Below are 15,550 nucleotides of genomic sequence, written 5' to 3' on the forward strand. Positions count from 1 at the left end.
AGATACGTGATTTGCAAATATTTTCTCCCATGCCATAGGTTACCTTTTCACTCTGTTGATTGTGCCCTTTGATGCTCCAGCCACATTTTTAAAGACAAGTAAAATGTGCTGAAATGGAGAAAGAATCCAGCAAGAATGATGTCCACAGGCTGGAAACCACATTAGATGATTTCTCCAAGTTCTTTCAGCTCTGTGTTTTTGAGTTCCAGTCCTGGTCATGCTCCTCCCAAGTTTTTCGTACACTCATATTAGCTCCAGGCTACTTCTAGAGAGAACATGCTCCATTCTAAGTACCATTTCCCTTTATTACCCTACAACTTTCTTGCTGCTTTCTCCATGCCCGTGAGATCTGCCTTTTCAGTCTGCAGCATCGTCAGTCTTGGGTGTTGTAACATGGCAGCCTCAAGTCCACTTGTAACCTTTCTGCCATCCCAGACAGAGACGAGTTTAAACTCTGCTTATATGGCAGCCATAGTGGCGGGACTGAGTGTAAAGGCCATTTGTTGTATTTCTCTGAGAAGCAAGTTCCTCTAATGGAAAGACCATCAAACCATCACTTCCTGGCTATGTGACTGTCGACAGTTCACTTCACCTCTCTGAGCCCTGAGTTTCCTATTTGTAAACATGAAGATAGCACCACCCACCCTGCTGGGGTTTGTTGAGCTTTTTTCAGGGTAACGCATGTGCAGGTGCCAAGCTCAGTGCCTGGCACACCACGGGAGAGCTCAGCAATTGGTTGTTCCTTCCTCTGGGCCCACACTCTTCAGCCAGAAGGAAGCATCAGACCCAGCCAGGGCCCATTCCACTCAGAAGCTGCACAGCACTGAAGGGTGGGAACAGGGGAACTCCCTCATTGGCCCCTTGCCTCTGGTAGCTCTGTGCCTGGAGAAGCCCAGGTTCTGTGAGAGCCTGCTACTGCCTGGCAGGAGGCCCCCAAATGCCCCTCCTTGGTGATACTTTTAGCAGCCCTTTGCTCTTCCTGACCCGGAGTTCTTCCTATCCTTCAACTCACTTCCCTTCAGCCAGAACTGAACCCTTTTCTCCCTTGCCTTCCCACAGATTTAACCCTTTACCCAGCCATGTTGATTCAACCTCCTGAAAGTCTCTCAATTTTTCACCTCCTTTTTGTCCATACTGCCACTACCCATGTCCAAGCTGCTATCAGTTCTTACCTGGATCAGGAGATCACTGCACCCCATAATGCTCTCCTTGCCTCTCGCTCTTGTGTCTCTCCAGTCCAGTCTCCCGGCAGCAGCAGGAGTGATCTATCTACAACTTTTATCCGCTCCTCTCACTCTCTTGCTCAAAACTCTTTAATGACTCCCTGGGTGCTCTTCACGGGGCAGCTCAAACTCCTTAATGTGGCTTACAGGCCCCACATGGTCTGGCCTTTGTCTGCCTCTCTGGTGTCATCTCTCACCACCTCTCCTCCATCACACTCCACACTTCAGCCATATTGGACTTCTTTCAATTGCTGCAACAAACAGTGTTTTTTTCTCAGAGCCTTCACCTACTCTTTTCCCCTCACCTGGAACATCCCTCCTCCCTCTGGCTAACTTTTTTCATCATTAAGTTTCAGTTAAGATGTCGCTTCCTCTGGGAAGGCTCTCCTACTGCCCCACCCCGACTGAATTAGGTACCCCACGTGATTCCCCTGCCATTTTGTGCTTCCTCATGTCACAGCACTTGACACACTGTGTTATAACTATTATCTACCTTAGCTAGACTTGGAGCTCTGTGAGGTGAGGGGCCACATCTATTTACTCTCTAGAGCCTCATCAGTGCCCAGCATGTAGCATGTTGCATGTTTGTCAAATGAGTGAATTCTGGTTTACCTTTCCACTGTGGTCTTCATCCGCTCATTCCTCTGCCCTCTACACTCCAGGCCGCTCCACCTCACTGGAGGACTTTCTGATCCCCAAACACATTAGACATGGACATACCTCTTTACCTTTGTTTCTACTGGTCTTTGTGGCTGGAATGTCCCTATCCTCCCCTCCTCCCCTCTTTGCCTAACAAACTCCAACTTGTTATTCAACCTCAGCTCAAGTTTCATCTCTTCAGTGAAGCTTGTGCCTGAAGGGGACCATTAAAATAAAGATTTATTCTAGGCAGGTTAATTCTTAACTCATTCTTCATCATTAATGCTTTATTATACTAACTCTAATATCTAGGAGCCTTCATCACCCCACCCTAGCAGCCAGACTGCCCCTCCTCTGTGCTCTCCTGACTCCTGGCAGCACCACCATTACAACACTTTCTCAAGGCTTTGGGTGATGATTTTTTTGTTTGTTTGGTTGGTTGGTTTAATTTAGTTTAGTTTAGTTTTTTCCTGGAGGAGGTAGGAGGACATTGTGTAACCTTAAACCCCCTGGATCCGTGTAAAGGAACTTTGGCTCATTTCTTCAATTAAAATGAGACATAAATTCTGTGCCCTCCCCCACCTTTTGTCTTTTCCTACCATTATTGAGACAAGCCAGGGCTGCTTCCCTTTCAGGAAGCATCATTTTTCCAATAAGGCTTTGATTGGAAACAGTACCTTTGCAGCTGGGCTGCTTTTAGCGCCGACTGGTGATAGGCAGCCTGGTCAGATGGAAAGAGCACTGAACCAGGAGTCAGGAGTCCTTAGTGCCAGCCCATCTCTGCCTCCACCTAAGTGTCTGAATGCAGTCAACTTCCTTTCCTTTCCTGAGCCTCAGTTTCCTCTTCTTTTGAACAATGAAGGGTTTGAACTTAATGTTTTGCTACTTAAAGTACGGTCTGCGGACAAGGAAAGTGGAGCATCAGTGGGTAGCTTGTTAGAAATGCGGAATCTGGGCCCCACCCCAAGGCTTGTAAATCAGAATCTGCATTTTAACAAGATCCTCAGGTGATTTTTCTCCACAATAAAGTTTGGGAAGCGCTATGGATTTCTCAAAGAATCACGGAGGCTCTTGTTAAACATACAGCTTTCCTGGCTGCTTTCCTGGAGATCCTAATGAAGTGGGATCGGGAATTTGTATTTATAACGAGTACCCCAAGTGACTCACATCCCTGGGTAAGCTTGGGAAACATTGGACATGTGGTTTATGAGGGCCCTTCCACTTTTGACATTCAGCAATTCTGTGTGCAACTGGTTCATTACTGCCAATAGTAAATAGTGGCACATAATGCAGCCCTCCAGGACTTTCCCTTCTCTAAATTGGGTAAAACATTTTCAGAATCATCCAGCGCTGTGCAGGCAGGTGGGGAAAGGAAGAGGGATTACAACAACTTAAGCCAAGTCTTCTTGATTGGAGAAAATCAGCAGCCGCCGGTGTTCAAAGAGAAATTACCTGCTTACTCAAGACTGTCTCCTTGAAGCAATCAGCTTTGATATAATCAGACGAAAGACCCCCTTGGAGTATTGAAAAGGAAGGATTAGAGATAGAGGGGGCAGTGTTCTCTCCCACATTGGCAAGGGACTCAAGGAGAGGGGGGCCAGACAAGTTGACAAGGAAACCTGGGGAAAGCCTCTCCCAGAAAGGGATCATATTTTCCAAACCCTCGCTGTGGATGTGTGTCCTGACAAGGGATGTTTTCCGATTTGTGAGTATATTTATATAAAATTTTTAAGAAAGGTCTAAAAACGAAATCACATTTATGTATTTAACAAATCATCTTTATTCGGAAAAGGAAAAAATTACATGAGATCAGGACTGCCCTGGAAAGTCCAGGATAGAAAGTTGCCAGTTTTTCTCCATGTTTGAGTTTGTTTTCCTTATAAATATGCCTTAAGTTCCGTTGCTGGTAGGTCTTGGCTACATCTGAGATTTAGACAGGTGAAGAGAATGTGGAAGGGCATTCAGAGGGTATTTTTCTGGGCAGGAAAAGAAGAGTAGACTCGATCAGCAAGAGTGAAGTTTAATGAGCATTGCATAGTCAGGGCCCAAGTCAGGGGAGAAGGTGGCCAAGAGGGAGGCTACTGAGCTGTTCGGAACAGAGGACCATGTCTGGGGACAGGGGAAGCTAGGACTGAATTACTCAAGTCAAGGTTTTCCTTCTTTGACATTTTCTCCCTACATCCATCCGTCCACCAAATCCTGACACTTCTATATCAACAGCTCCTTGTCCCCATCCTTCCTCTCTACCACCACTGCTCTGGCCTTATTCATGGTCTTCTTATGTCTCCATCTGGACTCTTGCAACAGGTGCAAAGACCTGTTCTCAGTTTGTCTTTACCTATGCCAGACTTTTCTCAAGCTTGAAAAGGCAGTCCTTCTTCAGAAAACTAAATATATAGAGATCTTACCAGAAATTATAGCCTCTTGAGTCTTTGTTCTTCCAGGAAAGATGTAAACTCTAATTCAAATGGCCCATGGGATCATATATGCTACTTAGGTCCTCACTGCGTCCCAGGGAAAAGGAAGTAGAATTCACAAGAGCAGGTGTTCTCAAATTAGGGAGGGCCTCAGAATCCTTTGGAGAGATTATTAAAACAGGAATTGCTGAGCCCCACTCCCAGAGTTTCTGATCCAGTATATGTGGGGTGGGACAGGAGAATTTGCATTTCTGACAAGTTCCTAGGGGGTGCTGACGTACTGCTTTACAGTGTGAGCACCTTGAAGGCAGAAATGCTTTCATCTGTCTCATCTCTGTATCCCCAGGACCTTAGCACAAGTCCTGGCTTGAAGAAGGCTTTCAGTAGCAACTGTTGAAAGAAGGAAATCACAAAAAGAGAAAAAAAGAAAGGGGGATGGAGAGGAAGGGAGGAGAAAGGAAAAGGGGCTGAGGAAGGGAGAGGGAGGACGGGAGGGTGGGGAGAGAAAGATAAGAGAGAGAGAGAGATCAGAGGAGAGAATTTAGTTAAAAAGGATATGATCTCAAAACAAAAGATAGTCCTCCCTTTTAAATGAAATACATTTATTTCTATGAAAAAAACATACTGTATTTCCTTAGTTTTCTCTTTTCACCACAGTCTGGTGAAAATTTTATTACAGACTACCGCTGGTTGCTGTACCTGCATTTGGGAACCACTGGTCTAAACCACCCTAACTATAATTCCAGACTATGCACTTGTATTTTCTTCCCAGGACCCTGTGTACTAGGCCTACAACCTGGCCACCTCAGGGAATTTTCAGTTCTCAGAAAGGGCCTTGCTTTTTCTGCCCTTTCCCATGCTATTCCCTCTGCTTAGAATGCTCCTTGCCCACCTTGAAAACTCTTAATTTCTTCTCAAATACTGCCAGTTCCGTGAAGTCCTCCTGACCTTTATCATCCCAGGACATTAATTGTCCTGTAACACTTGCTCCTTTGCACTGGACTCATTGATTTACAGGTCTGTCTTCACTAGGCTAGAACTCCTGGAGGCCTAAGATCAAGGCCTCGCAATTGGCAGGGTACCTGGAACATAGTCAGCACTCCAGAGATCTCTTAAATGAAAACCATGAAAAGAAGCTGGACTTGATCTGATGGGCAATAGACAACTATTCTAAGTTCCTGGTCAGAGAATGACACAATCAAAATGATCTTTTGGAAAGATTTTACTTGCAGTGGAGACCAGGATAGAGCAAGGTGGGAGAAAGTGACATCATGAGAAACAAGCAATGAGGAGGGCCTAATGATGGTGGGGATGAAGACTGGCATGTCCAGTGTGACTGTTGTATCTAACTTTCCCTTGGATTAGGAACACTAAGAAGTCCCATCTCCATCTACCTTCTTTGTCTCCACCAGACTGATAGTCATGGGGCTAGTTAATAAAATATGCTATATGGAGGAAGCATTCCTAATCATCTCAGTCCTTGGGAATACCTGGGATGCTGGCATCTTTGCTTCTTCACACACAGGTTAGGTGGAAGCTGCAGGGTTGGCCCTCAGTGTGAGGTTGATTAAACTGTTTTCCAAGATCTCAGCCTCCTCTTTCTGTGCTCTTTCCTCCCTCCCTCTCCATCAACCTCTTCACAAGCCTAGTGTCGTGTTCTCCCTGTTAATAAAACCTTATCTGAGAAAAATGTTTAGTTATTTACGCCTAAGAGTGAATAAGATATTTAGGTGTTCCCCCACCCAGAGAGTAGCTGCACTATCAACCTATGAAGGGAGAACAGCCACACTGTCAAAGGATTTCAGGCAGCAGGTAGAGGTATTTTCATGGAGCCTTTCTTGGGCCTCTGAAAACATGGTACTAGAAGTGACTACCTATTCTGATGGCACACACTGACCTTGGCCAAAGCATCTTATACATAAAAAAAGAAGTCCTTTGATTCCTGCTCGACTCTGGAAGGGAGATATGAGATCTTATATGTTGTAAATGCGCTGTGCTGTTAATTATGGTGTTTCCATCATACATTGATCCTCAGCTTCCTCATCTATAAAATTAAGGGGTTGGACAAAATAATGTCTAAGCTTTCTGCCAACTCGGACATTTTGTGGTTATATGATCATCGGTTCAATGCTTAAAAAAAGAGAATGTCAGCCAGAAATATTGAAATCAAGTTTTATTTTTGGAAAATGACATTACACACATCTTGCAAATGTACACAGAAATGAGAATGAGATGAAGAACAGAGCTTGAGAGCCAAAATGATTGCAAGAGCAGCTCTTTGGCTGCCCAGTATTGAATGCTGTGAATCTGCAGCGCTCACAGTTCACGACACATTACACACATGGGGAACTTCTCTAGACTTTGAAGTCCTCTGACCAAAGAAAGCCCTCATCAAATTGTGGAGGGAGGAAGAGGGATATTAACAGGCACAGGAGATGAAAAGGGTCTGCTCCCGCTGGTTTACATGGGCCTCACCAAACCTACCAGTCCAAGTGGGAACAGCAAACCAAAAAGGAGAATGCCTTCTTGGAACACTGCTTTTGAATCACAGTCTAAGAGTGGGTTAGGCATTGCCTGGGAAACCGACAGCAAAGCATATAAACCCATATCCTCGCCTTTTCTGGCTATGACTATTCTACAGGGGAAGCTAAACATCCCTGAATATCTGTTGTCGTTCTCTGTTTTTTTTTCTTTTTGAAAAATAATCATTGGTCATTGATCAAGCAGAGCCTTATGAGGTCCCCAAATCCCTCAAAATTGCTGCAGGGGTAGGGACCGCCATTGTCCACTGTCTTTCGATTATATGTGATTCTGAGAACTAGCCAATCCTGCAATGTAATCAAATGGTCAAAGACACTCCCAATTTGCCACTGATTTTTATGCAAAGGGGATGTGAGTCTTTGATCACAATGCCATTTCTTGCAAAATAGTCAATAACTGCCGAGAGACGACATTTTCTCCCTTTTGGTGGTTTGTTTTTTGCTGACCTTGCTTGGCAAAAATTATTGGCCTCCAAATCAGTTATTTACAACTGTAAGACACCTGGGAGCAGGGGGAGAGAGAGGGCAAGGGAGGGAAGAGGGACCACAAGGAAGAATATATTCTTTTCAGAGGTTAAAATGAGTTATTTAAGAAATGCGATGTACAATACCATGCATTTACTCTCCAAAGCTAGTCACTAGCAAGCTAACGCCTCTAACACTACAACCACCAATTACAGCTGTTTTGCTACAGTTACTGAGTTCTAACTACAGCTATAGGGCAGAAAGGGTGGGCTGTTTCCATTTCAAACTTTCTCCCTTTGAAAATGGCCATAAAAGCGTTTTCTGTACAAGTTTAATGGCACAAAAAGGTGACCGAAAATGTTTTAAAGAACTCACCACACATGAGAAATGCAAAATTCAATCAAAACATGCATTAGTTGTGTACAAGTTATAAGGGATCATTGGCTTCAAGCTGCAATATATTACAGGACCATACATTGGAGACATTTTGGTATAATTTCTTACTTGCTCAAATCTCTGTAAGAAAACTTATAAAGAAATGGCATTGGAAAGGGCATTCCATATGGTATTGCCAAGCGGTGACATTCCCAAGGGTTGGGCACTCTGTTGAATAAATTAGCACCTGCAAGCTGGCTTCTTTAGCTTCATTAATTACTCTGATACAGACTGCCTGCACAGGATCATGAACAGTTGGTGTTAATAGTAAACGTTTAGGTAAATTAGTAACAGAAGGAAAAATACATTTCGATTAAGTAAATGTTTCTTTTTATAGTAGGGATTTGTTAAATACCCTCTTCATTTAAATCAACCTCAATTGCCTATCAGTTTAGCTAAAACAGTTCAACAGTTGGCAAGCCCAAAACAGAAGGTTATTACAGACAGCTTAATGTGTAAAGGTAAAACTTTAAGCAAATTGCTACCCCCACCCAACACCCCTACCCAGCCAAACCAAATGATGGGAGAAATTACCTGTGGTCTCTCATTATATTATATTGCAGCTTTTGAAACTATGAGCAAATTTTTAAAAAATCAATTAATAGTATTTAGCTGATAGGAATCCATGGGTGGATTTTTCTGTTCAGCTGATTATTTTTCTGAGCACACTTCACTGCTCCACAAAATGGCAGACTAAAAAGGAACCACAAAGTATTCTGTACAGTACTTGGAAGGCAAAGACCCAAAGATACACGAGCTATAAGGAAACTGCTTGTTAGGATCTGCTTTGAGGAATTACAACTGAAAATGGAGAAGAGAGGGCCAGGATCAGATTGATTCCCATCAATATACTTCTGAGTGGACTGGGGTAGGATCAGGGCTGGTTGAGTCTGGAAATAACTTCTCATCACCAAGACAAAATCACAGGGCTGAGAAGAGGCGTATGCCCAATGCCTCGACAAGGAGGAAGGAAAAAGAAAGAGGGAGACAACGAAAGAGAGAGAGAAGAATTTCAGAGGACAAAGGATGGACATTTGTGCTGTGGAAAGAGCATGATAACATAGAGTACAAAACCAAGAGCAAATATAGTGAACTAGAGAGAGAAAGAAGACAGAGATACACAGGGGAGAGAGACAGAGGCAAAAAGCCATTGATTTCCTCAGGTTGTTAACTCAGAAACGAAAAGTTCCAATGCCTCCCACTTTTCCCTTAGTTTACAAGGTGTTTTCTCTGACCTCTGTTTTGCCATCTGACCTCTCCCAACTAGTCTGTCCTTCTAATAAGGTGCAGGAAGATGCCTTAATTCCAAATGGGAATTCTATATTCTCCTAGCCCCAGGCATCCAAGGTAAGATAAGATTGCCTCTGATTCCAGAAAATGTTGAAGCCCATAAACTAAGAGATAAAAAGTTAGGCAGTTGGAAGGAGAGTTCAAGAGTCATGCTACCTAGGCCAAAGTAGGAGGGCTGCATGAATCCTTAATGGGAAACAAGCAGAAAGTGACACCAATAGCAAGAGGCTGGGTGTAAAGACCACACTAGATCTTTGGAGGTGGAGACAAGCTCTGGGGAGCAGCGTAGGGGAGACAGAGGAAGAAGTCACCTTTTCCTGAAGAGAGGAGGGGCAAAATTCTCTAGCTAGGTATACTGAAAGACAGGCTGATGGAGAGGGAGCCTTTTAGTCTCTGAAAAGAAAAAGTGGAAGGGGTTTGGAGAAACTGCTAACACTCCCAGCCCATAGTAGGCTGCCCACTGGAGTCAGTGCTCTGTGGGTTTAGAAATGCATTTTCCTCCTTGCACACATGTCTTGGCTGTGGTGTGAAAAAATCTCTAGCCTTTTACCCTCTAGGAAAGTGAGGTATGCTAGCCAGAAGAAGAACAAAATTAGGAATTCATTTTTAAAAAATGACTTGTGTTGTCTTGGTCAATAATCACAACCTTTAGGGCTAAGGGCAATCCACTGACTGTTAACAGCACTAGAGTGGGTCTTGGCCAGCAATAGCCAGAGAACCTCCTCTCCAGATGCCGCTCCAGCCAAAAGGTAGGCATGAGGAATCAGTGCAGTGTCCTTGCTCCAGGTGGTCACACCTGTAAGGAAGAGGAAATCCTGCATGAAATCATAGAACAGTGGACAAGGCTAATATGGGTTCTCCTTCTTCAAGCAGAGGTTGAAGTGTGATAGGTTCGAAGTTCTATACCAGGAGAGAGACTCAGGGAGCCCAGCAAGGCTCCATTGCTATACAGGAGGCCTCAGGTCACTTCTGGCATATCAATGGCTGGGCTTTCATTCTCTCTAGGTTCCTGGTCCCAAAACATAGGACTTTAACCCCTCACCCATTCCAGATGAGTTTCAAAACACTGATGGTTTACTTAGGAAACCAGCCTAGGCCTAAGAGCCAAATCCCTTAATGCAATGAGGGCAATATGTGAGTGAGGTCTAGCCTTGGAGATCCAAGTGGCCCCATGTGGCCAAGGACAGCTTCCAATGGCTTTTTTTAAAGAAAGAAATCTCCATTGCCTTTTATTTCCATAGCAACCTGGACAGTGAAACAGGTCATTCAAAGCCCACTGCCCCACTGCATCTGTCTGGAAACGTCTCTTGGCATAGATGTTTCTAAGGTGGGCTGATCTTTAGGAACATCCTCATCAGCATGCTGGAGCTCATTTTGAGAACACGGGCATGCTTGTTCCCCTGTCCAGGGGAGATGTGTTCTTTAAGAAAAGAAAAGCTATTTAGAACCAAATCTGAGGGGGATTGGGGGCATGTCCATCCAGAGTATTGAAGGGAGCATGGAAGTAGACAATTTTGTCTAAGGCAAGCACTGGATTGCTGGTCTACGACTGGGGCTGGGTGCTTTAAAGAAGGATTTAGGGGCTCAGACCCCTTCTTGCCTTCTTCAGATAATTACAGGTCCATTTTAAAGTTCCTTGGTTAATTATGATTGGGAAGAAGCACAAAAGAGAGAATTTCCTTAGGAGTGGGGTAAACTGAGAAGGAGGTCTCTTGGAACCGAACTAATGAATACCCCTTAGTTTCCAGGAAGAGCCTTGCTGCAAGGAAAACTATGTGTTCAGATCTTGTTGCCCTGGTTTCTGCTATGGAAGGCCACAGGAGCAGTGTACACAAAAAGATGAGTAGGGTGTGTAAAGCACATACCTTGCTATTTTAGTGCAAATACAAGGAGCCAATGTTTAACATCAGCCAGGGTACATATTAGTCACAAACCCCTTGCTTATACCTGGAAATTGCCCCCCATCAGGGCAGGACGGCTATGGGGACATTGTGGATGAGGGCTACTGCAGCAAGGCCAGGTTATTTTCTCTAGCTAATCTCACTCGCATATTTTAAAAGAACTTATTGCCAATGAATCACAGCCACAGTCACTTAAAAATACTGCAAAGCCACCTCAGAAAGTCTGGATGAACAAAGCTATTGTTCCGCTCTTCCTTCCTTCCTTTCCCTGCTCTAGGAACAAGAAACATTTCCCTCAGCTCGTGAAGACCAACCAGTATGAGGTGAGATGAGTTGAGCTGCCAAGGAAAACCAGTCTTCCTCCATTCGCTTTGGACAGGACAGAAGCTCGGGGGGCTGTTCGGAGGGCTCCTCAAGGAGGGGCAGTGATTCCTTGTGTTGGATGGACAAGGCAAGGGCCCTCATTGTTCCCGTTGGTCCTCGATGCCTCCTGCTCTTTGGAGACATCTGCAGTCCATGTGGATGGGAACCATATGAATACAGGGAGAAAGAGCCGTATTAGGTTGCTTGGAGGATTTCCCACTGAGATCAGGGCAGCAGCATATGGCTCCAAGATGCAACATGACCCTGGGAAAGAATTCTCAGGAGCCTAGTGGAAGGCAATACAGTTCAGTGGGAAAAGGCCCTGGAATAAGAGCCAGGAGATGTGGGTTCTAATCCCAGCCCTGCCCCTAGCCAGCTGTGTGACCTTGGGGAAATTACTTTACCTCTGCGTCTCCGTTCCTGGCCTGAAAATGAGGAATTTGAAGTACATGATGTGATCTTAAGGTTCCTTCCAGCTAGAAAACTCTATGATTCAATCTAGGCTAATACTAAAGTCTGTAAGGACACAAAGCAGTCATGCTAATGGCTATCCTTTCCAAAACAGTGAAGAGAAAAGGAACTTTTCTCTCAATTTACTCCTAGTTAACACTACTTATGAAGTTGTTCAGCCCAGCCCCCATATATACATTTTCCCCTTCTTTGTCCCTATTTCTATTTCTGTAAGGGAGAAAAATAAGGAGGTAGGAACAAGCAACAGATGGATTATGTGTGTGTTTGTGTGTGTGTGTGAAAGAAGGAGGGAGAAAGGGGGTAGTGGAGGTAAATACTTACTGAATACTTGATATTTGCTGACTGTGCAGAAGGTAATACAACGGGACTTTAGTGGTAAAACTGGATCTGGTAAAATTGGGAATGAAAGACAGGGGTGAAGGTGCTCAGTTACAACTGGTTTTTTTTGCCTTGAAAATAGGCTAATTTAAAATGCAATTATTGAAGGCTTGAATTTTGAACTATACCAAGGCCCCCTGAAATGGCAGTACAGAAATATTTCCTTATAATTGATTAAAAGAAAGATGGAAAATCTATTATTATTCTAGAAGATTGTTGGTTCAAAGATCATTCTAAAGAAAATATGTCCATTTCATATTTTCTAATGGTGCATATTCACAAGCAAGGAAAGGCTCAGAGAGGTAACATAGGGCCTGGACATAGGGAAATCTGAATTCCTCCTCTGGCCATGCTCTTTACCAGCAGGTCATTGGGCTGCCTCAGCCTCTGTTTCATCTTTAATTGAAGGAATTGGACGAAATGAGATCTGGAGAAAGACTGTGGGTGGAATCTTTGGCCATCTGGCTTGAAGTTTAGAAACAGACCTCCTACCACTCTCTACACTCCCTCTCCATTCCAAGTAACAATTTTTCTCAATTAACTACAAATTATTCTGAGAGGCACTAAGAAAACCTTAGCTTCTAGAAAGAGGTAGGGGGTAAGTAAAATGGGCTTCTTAATGGTTTCTAACAGGCCTACAAATAAAGGAGAGGGGCAAAAAGAGATTCTCATAATTTTGGGTTCTTCAATGACCAATTTAACCAGGAATCAGTACTATCATCATGTGGACTTTTCTCGAACCAAACATGTTTTTTGTAGCTAAGGACATCTGAAGCTTGTCTGGGGGCATTTGAGCTACTCCTTCCACCACTGAGTTCCCTCCTACACAGTGCACATCAGCAGTTGCCACTGATCCATGTCGGAGTATCCTGTAGTATCTCCTAATTATGAAGCAGCTGCACACACGCGCGCGCGTGCACACACATACACACACACACACACAGCAAGCTTATTCCAGTTAAAGTGGATAAACAACTGCAAGTCATTCACTAGCCAAGCAGCAGTTTGGCTTTGAATGCTGCACCTTTCAAACTATCTGAACAATTACAAAGAAATAAGGACATCTTCATATCTGCTAAAAGCAAACACAGAATTGGCATGCATGGCTTTCACTTAAAGTTCCTTGTCTTTGCCATTATGGGCTGTGATTACAAACAAAAAGCAGCGTTATGAACCTGTACCTCAAAGACTGAGAATTACTTCAAATGATCAGTCCTTAGCAAAGAGAAATCCTTTCTAGTGTTAAAGACAAGTGAAAGGTTTCTGTCTTTAGTATGAAATACCAGGAATCTAGATAAAAAAGAGTTGCTTAAAATATGCCATAACATTTCATTTAAAATATAACTAGAATGTCTGGTCCACATTGAAATTATTAATGTAAGTATAACGGTTAAAAAGTTATCAAAAGACTGATTCTATTGAATTGGCCTCTGCTATTCATTTTGTTTTCTCCTGGAGGTTTCTGTTTGGCAGTGACAGCATGATTTCTAAACTACGTTATTCTTCTGCATTTTTTTTTTGGTAAATTTTCTGCGTGTGTTTTTTAGACAAAAGAAAATCACCAGTTTATAAAAAAGGAGCCTGAAGAGTTTGCTCCTGAAATACAGACACAATGTTTTATAAAAAGGATATTGGCTTCTTGCTATAAAAAGCGACCGAAAGGTGTCAGACCTGAAAACAAATTTCACAGTGTTTTCAGTGTTGGCTGTTTACAAGGCATTCAATAGAACAGAGATAGATGGATACCATACAGTTTGTGTAATAACTTGCTATGTTAGACAGCCTCCTAGTGGAATCAGGTATATGAAGTCCCTCACCCCCAACTCTTATTAATTGCTTATTGATTCCAAATTGTCCCAGTGGAGAGGTTGACAAGGAATTCACTGTACTTTATAAAACTCTGCTGAAATGTCCCCAGTGTCTCCCCATTCTGCCAATTCTCTTTTAGCTAGCCCTCACACTGGGGTCCTAAGCATCTGGTGTCAGAATTACAAGTTGCTGGTGTTTCTCCCCCTTGGCAGCCAGAACTGGTGCTAGACAACAAACTAGGGGCTCAATCAGGAGTGAAGAGCGAGGCTGGGGAGCTGCCTTGCTGTCCTCCCAGGAGCCTCCAGCATTCTTGAGATCGGGAGACAAGGGGCACTTGTGTTTGTCACTCTTGGATTTGCCAATGAGTTTCCCCCCACACACACATTTTAAGTGTTATGTATGTAAACAACCCTCTACAGAAGGAAGACTGTCGTGTATGAGCAAAGTGAGACGGGAAAAATAACGCAGGTGCCTAAATATTCAATAGAAACGTCATGGACTAGCACATTTTGCATTCCTGGAAAGTTACCCCAATGGATGGTTATCAATCTATCTCTTATAATTGATAACTGTGGATCAGTGGCCCAGAGGAGAAATCACAGGAAAATAAACCCAACATATTACAGTGTGTTTTTAAAAATAACAATAAGAAAAAATAAAAACTTGAAAGCACCAATAGCCCTGTTGGACACTTGAGCAGAAGTACCCTATTGTAACGGTAAGCTTGGATTTGTACTCTGGACTCTGAACGCTCTCTCCTCCTTCACATGGAATCACCAAGTGAGTCCGAGTCATCCAAGGACAGAGGCAGGTACAGGTCCTGTGAGAAGATAAGAGATAAAGTTAATTCTCCTTTTCTTAACATCTTGGGCTTTGGGCTCTGAAATGAGCAAGATTATATGACTGCTTTTGTTTTTTTAATTGATATTTTCTCTAATTTTTATTGTGAAATAATTATAGATTCACAGGAAGTAGAAGTACAGGGAGATATCTTTGTACCAATGCACACTTCACTCAATTTCCCCCAATGGTACCATGTTGCAGTTTTACATGCACTCATGTGTGTGTGTGTATGTATGTAGTCCTATGTAATTTTAACACGTGTATATTTGTGTGACCATCACCACAGTCAAGATATAGAACTGTACTCTCACCAAAGGGCTCCTTCATGCCATCCCTTTATAGCTACAGCCTCCTCTTCCCCATCCCTAAGCCCTGGCAATCAATGATCTGTTTCCCATCTTTACAATTTTGTCATTTCAAGAATGTTACCTAAATGAAATTACACAATATATAACCTTTTGGGATTGGCCTTTCCTATTCAGCATAATTCCCTGGAGATTCATCCAAGTTGTTGCATGTATCATTAGTCCACTTCTTTATACTGCTGGGCAGTATTCCATAGTGTGGATGTACCACAGTTTGTTTAACCATTCACCCATTGAAGGATACGTGGGATGACTCCAGTTTGGGGCTACTAAATATAAAGCTGCTATAAACATTCACGTACAGGTTTTTGTGTGAACATAAGTTTTTATTTCTGTGGGATAAATGCTCAAGAGTACAACTGCTGGTAATTGCATGTTTAGTTTTGTAAAGACTGCCATATTGTTTTTCAG

At 43.2% G+C, this 15,550-nt stretch overlaps 1 protein-coding gene across 13 annotated transcripts in view; it reads right to left on the bottom strand.

Annotated features, from left to right (window-relative positions):
- Window positions 1-6,437: 6,437 nt before the first annotated feature.
- Window positions 6,438-15,550, bottom strand: part of DCX (doublecortin) — a 366,408-nt gene continuing 357,295 nt past the window's right edge. For 8 of the 13 annotated variants that reach the window (XM_070605127.1, XM_070605123.1, XM_070605129.1 and 5 more), the window contains one exon: window positions 6,438-14,751. In XM_070605127.1, the coding sequence (XP_070461228.1) occupies window positions 14,695-14,751 (57 nt within the window). In that variant the 3' untranslated portion in view covers window positions 6,438-14,694. The remainder of the gene's footprint in view (window positions 14,752-15,550) is intronic. The other 5 variants (XM_070605132.1, XM_070605124.1, XM_070605131.1 and 2 more) reach the window with 3 other exon arrangements.

The sequence above is a fragment of the Equus przewalskii genome, chromosome X, assembly GCF_037783145.1.
Source record: "Equus przewalskii isolate Varuska chromosome X, EquPr2, whole genome shotgun sequence".
NCBI classification, from domain to species: Eukaryota; Metazoa; Chordata; class Mammalia; order Perissodactyla; family Equidae; genus Equus; species Equus przewalskii.